This window comes from Myotis lucifugus, unplaced genomic scaffold, assembly GCF_000147115.1.
Source record: "Myotis lucifugus unplaced genomic scaffold, Myoluc2.0 scaffold_211, whole genome shotgun sequence".
Lineage (NCBI taxonomy): Eukaryota > Metazoa > Chordata > Mammalia > Chiroptera > Vespertilionidae > Myotis > Myotis lucifugus.
In genome coordinates this window covers 1336190-1348909 of record NW_005871259.1, presented here as the reverse complement: position 1 = coordinate 1348909, position 12720 = coordinate 1336190, and the positions used below count along the sequence as shown (strand labels likewise).

Below are 12720 nucleotides of genomic sequence, written 5' to 3'. Positions count from 1 at the left end.
GAAGGGGGTGGGGGGTGGGGGGATGAAGGGTGGGGAGGGTTCCAATCACTGCCCACCTGCAGCGTCTGAGCGACCAAGGCACTTACGTGCCAAGATACCGAAAATAGCTTCGGGTCCAACGCGGAGCCAGCCCCGGGCACAGATAAGACGAAGGAAACGCTAGGGAAAGCATCGAGAGAGCCCTAGAGATTGGTGGAGGCCGAGAGGTAGCACCTTTGGGGTGAATTTTGCGGGCACAGTTATTGATAAAAGCCTAGAGATTAGAGGTTTCAGCAGGTCCATCAAACATTTTTGACCCTCACTGTGTGCCAGGACGTGTCCTTTCGGTACTGGTGATAAAATGTGCATAAGACACGAGCCCTGACTTCACTAGTACCTATTCAGGGGAAGTTGGGATCCTGAGTGGGACTGGAGGAGACTGGGGGTGGGGCATGGAGAGAGATGTAGGATCCCGGAATGCAAGCCAGGATGAGGGGTTTGGACTGACCGTAGCAGACAAGGGAAAGAAGATAATGCAAAGAAGTCAGCATCCCCATGCCCCAAACTGTTCCTAGGCTTCACCGAGCCACCCAAGAACTAAAACCTGAAAAAAGTATCCGTCATTTGCCTCCCTATATCAGTATTTATGGTAAATTAACGCCTCCTAGGAACTTTAAAAAGGAAAACTGCCATTTCATAGTAAAGCTTTGTCATGATTGCTCAATGTGTCATACTCCCTTATGTCCATAAAAAAATCTTCCATAGAATTAATTTTAGTTTGAAAATACAGTATGCCACATAGTGCCCTGGTCGGTGGCTCAGTGGTTAGAGCGTCTGAGTGGTAACGCAGTCTTCTTACGCCACCTGCTGTAGATCTCAGGTATAGCATTTTATTTATTTATTTATTTAAAATATATCTTTATTGATAGGGAGAGATAGAAACATCAATGATAAGAGAGAACCATCGATCGGCTGCTCCTTCACACTGCACACTGCACACTGCACACTGGAGATCGAACCCTCAACCCAGGCACGAGCCCTGGACTGAAATAAAACCTGGGACCTTTCGGTCCACAGACCGACACTCTATCCACTGAGCCAAACCAGCTAGGGAGGGAATTTTTATTTTTAAAAATGATTTTATGTGGAGAGATGAACCGGGGAATTTATATGCATATATGCATAACCAATGAACACAGAAAATAGTGTGGGGAAGGCCTGGAAGGGGCGGGTTCGGGGTGGAGGGGGTCAGTGGGAAAGAAAAAAAAGGGAATATCTGTAATACTTTCAACAATAAAGATAATTTTTAAAAATGATTTTATGTTTGTTAAATTGTCTACAATTAAATGCATCATTGTGTAATCACTTTAAAAAGCAATAAGAGTTGCCTTCTAATTTAAATGATTATTCTAGCCCGGGTGGCATGGCTCAGTGGTTGGGCATTGACCTATGAACCAGGAGGTTGCTGGTTTGATTCCCAATTAGGGCACATGTCCGGGTTTCAAGTTCAATCCCCAATGGGGGGTGTGCAGAAGGCAGCTGATCAATGATGCTCTCTCATCATTGATGTTTCTGTTTCTCGCTCCCTCACCCTTCCTCTCTGAAATCAATAAAAACATATTTTAAAAAAGATTATTCTGTAATTCATTCTGGCTTCATTTAAAAAACACACAGAAGTTTAACAGCATGTATACCTCTTGTATGCATGGGAGTGACCAGGAAAAATGAGCAACTTATTCTTAAGTTTAAATCTTTGAGCTTCCTGAAATGTATTTAGTTAAGGCAGGGATGGGGAACCTTTATTCTGCCAAGGGCCATCTGGATATGTATAACATCATTTGAGGGCCATACAGAATTATCAACTTAAAAATTAGCCTGGTCAAACACCTCATTAATCCACCCCTAAGCTTGGCAGACCAAATGACGTTCCACACCCCTGGTTAAGGAATGAATTATGGACTCAATTTTTTCCCCAGGTGATTAATTGTCCCAACCTCTAGCATCCTAAATATTCATCAATAGGCATCTCATTAAATAAATTATGCTAAAGTCACCCACTGGAATACCATGCTGACGAAAATAAATGAGGAAGCTTTATGTCATGTGCTGATAGGACAGATGCTCAAAACATATTATTGGTGAAAAAAGCAAGGTAGGGAACAGTTTGTATGATATTATCTCAATTCAATTAAAAAAGAATATATGGGCCCTGAGCAGGTAACTTGGTTGGTTGCAGGATTGATCCCTGGTCAGGGCACATGCATACAAGAATCAATCAATAAATACATAGATAAGTGGAACAACAAATCAATGTTTCTCTCTCTCCTTCCTCTAAAATAAATTTTAAAAAGAATAAATGCATGATGTATGTTTCTACTTATCTACATTCTCGTAGAGTCTTTTTAAAATATATTTTTATTAATTTCATAGAGGAAGGGAGAGATAGAAACATCAATGAGAGTGAACCATTGATTGGCTGCCTCCTGCCTGCCCCTTACTGGGGATCGAGCCTGCAACCCCAGGCATGTGCCCTTGAACGGAATTGAACCCGGGACCCTTTGGTTCGCAGGCCAATGCTTTATCCACTGAGCCAAACCAGCCAGGGCTTGTAGAGTCTTAAAAACTTCTGACAGACTGAGAAGTTTAACAATGGTTTAATTGTTATAGGGGGAAGTGAGAAGGAAGGAAGGAAGGAAAGAAGCACTTGGTTTTTTATTTTATCCCTGTAGTAGTGGTTGAGTTCTTTTTCACTATGTGTAGGTATTACTTTTGTCATAAAAAAAATAAGTGGGACATTGACTTTTGTGTGTGTGATTTTTTATGTATTTTTAAAAATCAGGTGATCCTTTAAAATCAAGCAGTTAGTGTCTGTTTTGATTGATTCTATTCTCTTTGGCGTTTCTTCCCCCCGCCCCTCCCCCCCCAATAATAAGAGCCAAAATGTATTGAGTGTGTTGTATGAGTCAGGCACTCTTCCCTCCCTGCTTTTCCCCCTAAAGTGCCAACTCTTCCAGTCCTTCATGTGACATTCCCAGTAATAAGCTGGGATCATGCCACCATCAGGGGTCAAGAAAATTAGTCAGCCAAATGGGCCCGGAGGGGGTAAGCTGAGCCTGTGATGTTAGGGGAAGAGGTGTCAGGACTCCATGCTTGTTCTAGATGATTCCACCTCCCTCTGGTCAACAGGGAGCAGAAGTGGCAAAATCCTCTCTTTAAAAGATGCTAGTTCAGTGAAAAGTTGCCAGCTCAAGCCTGCGCAGTCTTATTCGATTCCTATTTTGCAGTGCCTTGGGGGAAACTGAGAATGAAAGTGACCTTGAGCACACTAAACACAGCTGGACTATTTACTATGTTCACTCCTGGTCTGTTCCTTTCTCATCCTACCCTGAAACGGTCCTTTTGGCTTCTATCAAACAGTTCCAGGTTTACCTCCATGCCAAACTCAGCCTTTTATGGATCTACCTACCAGAGGGTTCTAAACCACAGTTCGGAAGTGATCTGGGGAGAAAGGAGCGGTGGGTGAGGCATGAGCCCGGGAGTTGTGGTCTGACTGGCTGTGGAGCCTTTACTGTAGACCCGCCCCCACTCTGTGGGAAGCTGTTTGTTTGAGTTGGGTGGAAGCCAATCAGATGCGCTGGCTCAGGGTGTCCTGGCCCAGGAGACAGGGGTTATTTGTCTTCTTTGTTTGTCCTCTCTGCGAGGAGGGAAGGGCTTAGAAACAGGGATGGAGCCGAAGGGAAAAGACAGTCAATCAAGTCCATGGGGCGAGCTCCTATTATTAGATCTATAGTCAAAACCCTGGCGCTCTTCCAACTTGGAGGGTCAAAGAGAGGAGTGGACGAGGGATTATTGAAAAAAGCAGCAAGTTCTAGATTTGACTCAACAGCTGCCTTCTGCATAGTCTTGGGCAAGTCCCTCTCCCTTCCATCTCCTCTTCCTCTGGAGGAGGCTAAGCATCCTGAAGTTCCCTCCAGTTCTGAAACACAAAACTCCTGGTGTGGGGTTGCTCAGCAGAGATGAAAGAAGGCTAAGAGGCCATTTGAAGCTCAGAACATTTCTAAATGGCTGTTAACGGAGGGAGTCCTCCCTCGGCATTGATAGCAAACAAAAAAGAAATGTGCTTGCTTATTCTGGGTGTTGGAAAGGTTCTGTGTCTTGATGGGGGAGCGGGGTAATTACATGGCGTGTGCACATGTCAAAATGAATTGAGCTGTGCATTTTGTTGCCTGTAAATTACACCTCATTAGAAAGGTTTTTAAAATGAGCTTGAACTCCAATAGGAGTTTAGACTTCAGAAAAAACTTCCTCACAAGAAAGACTTGAGAGAAGTGAATTTCTACCCAGGTAAGTTCTCTTGAGAACTTTAAGATTATGTACCTATGCTGAAAGAGGAGGTAGGGAAGTAGGGAAAAAATAATATGACCACTCTTTTGGAGAGCTTCCCCAAATCCTTCCAGCCTCAGACATTCCCATATCATGTCCCTTCCTGGCTGTCTAATTTCCATCTCCCCTATTGCAATTCTAACCACACACTCTTCCCTCTATGGAGCCCAGCCTCACACAAGAGCTCTTTAAAGCCTTGAAGCTTACAGTATTGAAGGAGACCCCATTTCAACCTTCTCACTGACCATTCTCTGCCCCTCACCTCATTCTGTTCCCCTTGGGGATGTCAGTTCCTGTTCTAAGCCCACCCCCACCCAGACCCTTTTCCGGTGGTGTGTGCCAGCCGGTCCTGCGTCCCACATCCCCAGCTGTTGACATTTTATTGCCATTACCCAAAGGATAAAGAAAGGGCCCCTGTTGTTTCAACAATGGGGGAAAGACGGGGACAATGGGAAATTGTGCTGCTGATGGGGTGGGGACAGAGAAGGAAAGGACAGACAGATAGACAGATGGGGGGCTGGACAGAAGGGGTCAGGTTTCTGGAAGCAGCTGGTTCCCACCTTGAGAGCCTCTTCCCATAGGCGATGCGCACCCAGGCACCGGAGGGCAGAGGTGAGGACTTTGTTGGGAAAGGAGGAGGGGAGGGGTGCTCCATTCCCCCACCGCTCTTCTGGGTTTTCTAAGTTCCGGCCTATCATGGAGTTAGTGCCCATAAAGCCAAGATTGTTGGCCCAGCAGCTTAACCTGCAGATGAGGCCCATATGGAAAAATGCAGGCATCGGGAGCTTGACCGCTTTGGACCTTTGAGCCTCATTCCTATGCCTATTGGTCCAATATCCTCATACCCACCAATCAATACCCTTCTCTGGTCCAAGAGCATCTAGATGAACCGGGGCACCTCACTCTCTGTACTCTTCCAGGTGGTCATTTCTGGTTGCCTCCTTTTCTCCATACCCCTTAATGGGTCCCTGTCCCATATCCCACACCCGTATCTTCCCCAGGGCCCAGGGCAGTGAGCACGGCAGCTATAGTGCCTGGTCACAGGGCTGGACATGGGTCACTTACCCTGGCTCAGTGGAATAATGGATCATGGAATTCTTGGACCCTTGGCTTCTTCTGTGAGCTCAGGGCAGCAGCCTTTCCTCAAAGGTGCAAAAGGCGCGACTACACTGACCAGATGCCTAAGTCCAGGGCTCTGAGGTGCTTGGACCTCCCAGTGGCAACTCCTTCACCTGGAACCTCTTCCTCCAGCAGGACAAAAAGCTGCCAGTCACTGCTCCCTCCATCGCTGTGAAGAGACCAGCTTTTAACAGGTAGGTGCTGGAGCTGTTGCTGCCTTCTCTCATTCTCTGTAAGGAGTATGAAGATGTGTGTGCGCTTGCTCTAAAACACAGAAATATAGATCAGTCATTAAGAAATTAAGCGTCAGTCAGATCCTGATTCAAATCCCAGAGAACCCCTCCTCTCACAAGCTGTTTGACTTCACTCAAGTTTACTAAAATGTATGCACCTTTGTGTGAGTATATAAAATGGGGTTCAATCATCGTTCCTACCTTGTAGGATTGCTGACAGGTGTAAATATAAGAGTACACATGTAAAGTGCATAGGGCCGTCTCGGGCACGTTAACGCTAGCTATTACTATTGGTCCCTCAGTGAGTCCGCCCCCACTATCACTCTGCTTACCAGGTTCTCCTGTACTGAACTGGTTCTCTTGCTCGTGTCCCTGTCCCAGATACTCTCCCGATTAGCCACGGGGAAGTCCTTTCTGTGCCTAACCTCCATTTCTCCTTCTGCAAGGTCGTCTTTGACCTTCATTTGCAGAAAGATGGAGCTCAGCTCCTAAGCCTTCTGACTCCTCCTCAGTGTTTTCTCCCTCTCTCCATGTCCCAGCTCTCCTTCCCAGAAGGCCTGCATATGAGCTCACTCATTAACACACAACACACATTAATTTAGTACCTACTGCATGCCAGAAACTATGTTGGGAGCTGCAGAATGAGCAAACACATACATAGCACTACTGCATATCAGGCACTATTTTAAGCAGTTTATCTATATTATTTTCATCAAATCCTCACAACTACTCAGTAAGGGAGGTGCGCATTATTATCCATATTTTACTAACGAGGACATTGAGTCAGAGAGAAGTTAAGTAACTTGTTCAAAGTCATGCAGTTAGGAAGTGGAGGAATCGGATTTTTAAAATGAATAAAACTAGGTTAAGGGGTCCTCAGTTTTAAAAATAAATATCAAGGTGATGAAGAATAGATACAATAAAGGAGAAAAAGAACTACTGAAATAGACAACTGTGTTTGAAATATTTTTTATAACTATATACTTTATAATTACTGCAAACCTTACTACATATACATATGTATTACTTTCAAATTCACACAGCTGACTTAGCTGCTGATAAAAGTACTTCTAAGGGGGGGGGGGAAATCCCCAATCCAGTGCAGTAGGGGAACCAGGCAAGTGGATCACAGGGCACCACAGTGTGGTGAACTGGGGGAAGAGAAAAGGCTTCCCAAAGGAGGTGAGAGTGAACTTGGACTGTTCTGGAGCCAGAAGTCCAACATGTGTGGAGCGCAGTGCAGAAGGCACAGGTGGCGAAGTGCAGGGAGAGACTCAGGTGGCGAAGTGCAGGGAGAGACTGGATCACACAGCAACTGGGCTTTATTCTCAGGACAACAGGGAGAGACTGTTAAGCAGGACACATTTACTCTGGCTTCAGATGGCAATGAGTGTGGGAGAGGATAGAGACTGGAGCTGACAATCCAGATGGCAAGAGTTGGGAAGTGGCACTTGTGATGAGAAGGGGATAGGTAGAGGACCTGCTGACTGAAGGGATGGGAGAGGAAGCAGGATGGGCAGAGGTGGGGGTGTGGTTGCTATTGACCCTCTCCCCCTCCCACTTGCCTTTTGCCATGAACATAAGCCCCTTATTACTGCCCCATGGCTTCCAGCTGGACAGTCCGTCTGAGGAATCCCTGCTGGGAGTTTATCTACAACCCTGCTTTCCCCGCCCTGTCCCCATTCCCTTAGTCCTGAAGAATGGCCCACCCTTTGTGCCTTGTAGACCCAGCTAGGCTGACTCCCCATCATGCAAGGTTGGCTCAATCTCCCCACATTCTGTCACTTCCTTCTCCTGTGGGCCTTCACCACCTTCCACAGAGCCCTTGGGGACCCAGGTAAGATCTCAGTTCCTGCCCAGAAACTGTGGGGGAGAAGCTCCAGGTGTGGGAAACGTGGGAAAGGCAGCTGTTGGAGGTACCCAGGGAGTGAGAGTTATTGCTGAGTGGGCAGTGGAGGAGAGAATGGGACCGCCTGGGGAACAGGGTCTGGATGGGCACTTGGCACAGTGGGGGTCAGGGGGTTCCTGCCACTGTGGCCCCCTCTGCTCAGCATCCTACCGGGGCCCCCACTACCTCCTGCCCCCCATCCACGAGGTCATTCACTCTCGTCGTGGCGCCACGACCACGCTGCCCTGCATCCTGGGCACCCTGCCTCCCAGCTACAAGGTGCGCTGGAGCAAAGTGGAGCCAGGGGAGCTCCGGGAAACCTCGATCCTCATCACCAACGGACTGCATGCCCGGAGCTACGGGGCTCTGGAGGGCCGAGCCAGGATGCGGAGGGGGCATCGGCTGGACGCCTCCCTGGTCATTGCGGGCGTGCGCCTGGAGGACGAGGGCCGGTACCGCTGTGAGCTCATCAACGGCATCGAGGACGAGAGCGTGGCGCTGACCCTGCGCCTGGAGGGTGAGGCCCGGCGGTTCCAGCCCCTCCTCGCCAGCGGGGGAGACGGGCGGGGGCGGATCCGGGTATCCCAGGGCTCCTCCCTCAGCATCTGCCCCGCCCTCTCGGCTCGGCGGCCCCGCCTGTTCTTCCCCTCCCACGTCTGCCGGCCCTCCCCAGGCTGTCTGCCCCCCCACAGGTGTGGTGTTTCCGTACCAGCCCAGCCGGGGCAGGTACCAGTTCAATTACTACGAGGCGAAGCAGGCGTGCGAGGAGCAGGGCGGACGCCTGGCCACCTACGCGCAGCTGTACCAGGGTGAGCGGCCCGGGCACCGCCTAGGTCCCCTCCGGGCTGTTACAGGGGCCCCAGCGGAGGCGACCTCCGGGTCTGGCTCCTGCCTGTGACGCCTCTAATCCCTCGTCTGCCGCCAGCATGGACCGAGGGGCTGGACTGGTGCAACGCGGGCTGGCTGCTCGAGGGATCCGTGCACTACCCTGTGCTTACCGCGCGTGCTCCGTGCGGCGGCCACGGTCGGCCGGGGATCCGCAGCTACGGGCCCCGCGACCGGAAGCGCGACCGCTACGACGCCTTCTGTTTCACCTCCACGCAGGCAGGTGAGGGGCGGGCGGGGCGAGCGCACGGCGCTAGGGGCGGGGTCTGGATGGTAGGGCGGAGCCTGGCCGGTGGGCGGGGTCTGGAGGCTGGGGGCGGAGCCGGGATGGGGGCGGGGTCTGGCGGGTGGGGGCGGGGTCTGGCGGATGGGGGCGAGGAAAGTGAAAGCCCTGGGGCTGGAGATCCGCCCGGTTCGGTTGTCTCTTCGAGGCCTGTCCCCCGCCTCACGCCACCCTCTCGCTCCAGCCCGCCTCCCGCAACCCCATCCGCACCCCTGCCCGCTCCTCCCACCCAGCCCGCTCTCCGCAGCCTCGCCCTCGACGGGAGCCTGAATCCCCGCTGTACCCCGCATGTCCTGCTCTCGGCCAGTCAGTGACCCGCTCCGTCCCCAGGCCACGTGTTCTTCGTGCCGGGGCGGCTGACCCTGTCCGAAGCCCAGGCGGCGTGCCGGCGGCGCGGGGCCGTGGTGGCGAAGGTCGGGCACCTGTACGCGGCCTGGAAGTTCTCGGGGCTGGACCAATGCGACGGCGGGTGGCTGGCGGACGGCAGCGTGCGCTTCCCCATCACCACGCCGCGGCCGCGCTGCGGGGGCCTCCCTGATCCCGGCGTGCGCAGCTTCGGCTTCCCGCAGCCCCAGCGGGCCAGCTACGGGACCTACTGCTACTCCGAGTAGGGCCACCGCGCCCCTTCCGCACGCGGACAGCGCCTGGGAGTCGTGGGGGGTCTCTTGCTGCCCTTTCCCTCGAGCCTCTCCTCCCGCCAGATGAAGAGCAGCCCCTCCCGACCCGCCTCCCCGGGCCTCCTGGCGGGGCGGGGCGGGTGTCGGGAGGGGAGGGGGTGGCGCCCCGGTGACGGTGATGGTGACGGGGTGTAGCTACGACCCCGGACCTGCGGATCAAGGCCCCGTGGCGGTTCGCGTGCCCCCAGCACACAACTCAGCCACTGCTAGGGGGTGGGAGGGCGCCCAGGGGACATGAACTGACCTCTGTATACAGCAGTAAAATAACGGGAAGTTTTTGTGTTGGACGAAGCTGTAGGCGCAGCGAGGAGTCGAGGGTGAAGGGGATGAGCTCGATAAAGCGTGCTGACTGCGCTCTTGAAGGGCTGCTGCCGCTTCGGGGTGAGCCTAGGGGAGGGTGGCGAGGAGAGCACCGAAAGGCGAGGGAGAGCTGCAGGCACCGAGCCCGGTACAGACGCGGAGAACCCAGGGTGTTCGCCGAGCACCACCAGGGGGCGCCACAAACTCACCTAAGATTACTTCAAATCCGCCTGAAGCGCTCCAACCCCTAGTCCTACACCCCACCACCGAACAAATAAAAAGACCTAAAAATATTTCTAAATGCGTTTGTACCCTGCCAGTCTCCCAGGAGGGTTTTCAGGATTACTATTAAAGAAGGGAAAATTATACCGTTGTTACAACTAACGGGAAATCAACCCCGTGGAAGGAGGAGGCGGCAAACACCACACCAGCACGTCCCACAGGGTTGATACTTGGGGTGATTGTGCATTTGGTTTAGCGCTCACCACCACCATGGCCGCCAGGGAAAAGGGGCAACGGGACCGGAGCACTCTTAACATCCGGCTAAAGGAAGCATACCAGTAACTCTACGTACAAACTCGAATGCCATTAATTCATATATATTATTTTTTATTTTTTACTGTTCAAGCAATCTATCTGCACCACAAAAGCCTGGTCTAGAGAATAGTAATGACTGAAGCAAAGGTCATGAACTTTCTAATGGCACTTTGTACCTGTAAACTTGCATTCCAAGACGGTTCTTGCTATGATTGTTAAAGATAATTCATCCCATAGGACTTTATATAAGGGACAGAGAATGATCAAAGAATAGCATTTTCAATAACCCTCAGATAGCAAATGAAATATTTGTGCTAGTTCTAAGCTTTGAATTTCCTGTCTTGGTCATTGGATAATACCTTCCTCCCAAGGTTGCCGTGAGCAGAATTGAGACAATGCCTGTACTGGGTAGTACATGCCTGTTACACATAAGAGGCACTCAGTAAGTGGTAACTATACTAATCAATGATTGTTATTATAACAATAATAGCAACAATAGAACAATTATTATTATTCAGGTTCTTAGCAGGTAGCTTGTAGGATTGGTTGCTGTATGGCATTATATTAGTCAGAACAAGCTAACTTATGATGTGATGACAAACAAACCCCAAATCTCAGTGGCTTAAAATAAAAGTTTCTCACTTAGGTAGGCTACATGTACATTATGGTCAACAAGGGGGTGGGTCTTCTCATTTTAGTTATTCAGGGGCCCAGGCTGATAGAGTAGTCACCATCTCAAATGCTGTAAGTCACTATGCCAGAAGTAAAAAAATAATAGCTATGGCCCAGAGGGACACCTGTCCCTTCGGTTCACAAGTCAGTTTTCCAGAACTGGTTACATGGTCCCACTCAACCACAAGGGGGCGGGAAAGAACAGTCACCTTGGCCTAGAAGCAAAATTGGAAATACTATTTGGTAGCAGCAGCAGTACCCAAGTCTACCACAAGCACCAAGGAGGGCAGTATAGATTCTGGGACACATTGGTATTCCCCCATCCCCCCATCTTATCTCAAAACCATTAACTTCATTTAGGGAATGAATTCATGTAATGAATTACAACCACAAAGACCCTTTTTTAAAAACAAGTTAACATTTACAAGTGTCAAGGATTTGGACGTGGACATATCTTTTTGTGGCCACCATTCAACTCACCCATGAACTTTTTATGTAATACCTACTGATGATCATTTTCTAGAGCCATTATTTCATTAGGAGTACAAAATGGAGATGTTCTAATTTTGTCATCCCTCCTTCACTTATTAGCTGTACTCTGTAATCATCTACTATAAAGGAAAATTTCCCTCATCAACTATTTTGTTACCCTGACATATCACCCATTCAGGAAATGTAAGCTTAATGCTTGATTCTCTTTCATTTTTCTTAGATGGCTGCTATGGACTATATTTTGTGCTTCCCTTCCCCCCAAAATTCCTATGTTAAAACCCTAATCCCCAGTGCCATTATATTTGGAGATGGGGCCTTTGGGAGGTAATTAAGCCCATTGGGTGGATCCCTCATGAGAAGAGAATCAGGAGAATGTGCTTCTCTCTGTTCTCCACAAGGTGAGAATGCAATGAGAAGCTGCTGCCTGTCAACCAGGAAGTGGGCCCTCACCACACACCAGATCTGCTGGACTCCAGAACTGTGAGAAATAAATGTTAGTTGCACCCCATCTATGGTCATTTGTTATAGCAGCCCAAACTGACTAAGACAACGGGGTTCCCTAAAAGCAAACGTTGAATTAAGATTTTTGTGCCCAGCCAGTGTGGCTCAGTGGTTGAGCATTGACCTATGAACCAGAAGGTCATGACTCGATTCCCAGTCAGGGCACATGCCTGGGTTGTGGGCTCAGACCCCAGTGTGGGGTGTGCAGGAGGCAGCCGATCAATGATTCTCTCTCATCATTGATGTTTCTATCTCTCCCCCTCTCCCTCTCTGAAATCAATAAAAATGTATACTTTTTAAAAAGACTTTGAGTACAAGTAGTTTGAGTATAAAACTTTGAGTTCAAGGTCATGCTAAGACGCACTGGTAGAGGAGTGGAGAACTGAGACCGGAAAGGGAAGGAAGCCACTGAGAGCTGTGTAATAGAGCAGGTGGAGCAACTGAGGCTCAGTCCTTTGGGGGAATTCTGGAAGACAGTGTAGAACCTGTCTCAGAGAATCCTACCCAAGGGGCAGTGGAACTAGGGTATTATTGGTGAACTTCCTGTTGGAAGATTGAGGGTTGCTTCTGGAAGCATTAACCCTCTAGTATTCCTGGCTAGCCCTGTGCTCAAACATGTTCCCACAGCCAGGAAAAAAAAAAAGCCCTCAGGCAGAGTCCCAGATGTTCACAAAGAGCCTTCTTGTAGAGATGATGCTGAAGAACATGGGTCGTATCTACAGTCCACCCTTTGCAGTGCTCAGATCCATTTGTGTCCCCATGTTAAATTCA

The 12720-nt window shown here is 49.8% G+C and overlaps 1 protein-coding gene across 3 annotated transcripts; it reads left to right on the top strand.

Moving 5' to 3' along the window:
* The first annotated feature begins 7000 nt into the window (after positions 1–7000).
* On the top strand, positions 7001–11955 carry HAPLN2 (hyaluronan and proteoglycan link protein 2). 3 transcript variants are annotated; one of them, XM_023761560.1, is made up of 5 exons: positions 7001–7551; positions 7766–8119; positions 8295–8411; positions 8528–8710; positions 9101–10048. In XM_023761560.1, the coding sequence occupies exons 1-5, from the start codon at positions 7464–7466 to the stop codon at positions 9379–9381; spliced, it is 1023 nt and encodes a 340-aa protein (XP_023617328.1). In that variant the 5' UTR covers positions 7001–7463; the 3' UTR covers positions 9382–10048. The 3 variants fall into 3 exon arrangements, 1 of the variants encoding a protein (XP_023617328.1); XR_002831429.1 differs by lacking the exons at positions 7001–7551; positions 7766–8119; positions 9101–10048 and adding an exon at positions 11669–11955 and having other exon boundaries at positions 8285–8710; XR_002831428.1 differs by lacking the exons at positions 7001–7551; positions 7766–8119 and having other exon boundaries at positions 8285–8710; positions 9018–9242.
* The last annotated feature ends 765 nt before the right edge of the window (positions 11956–12720 follow it).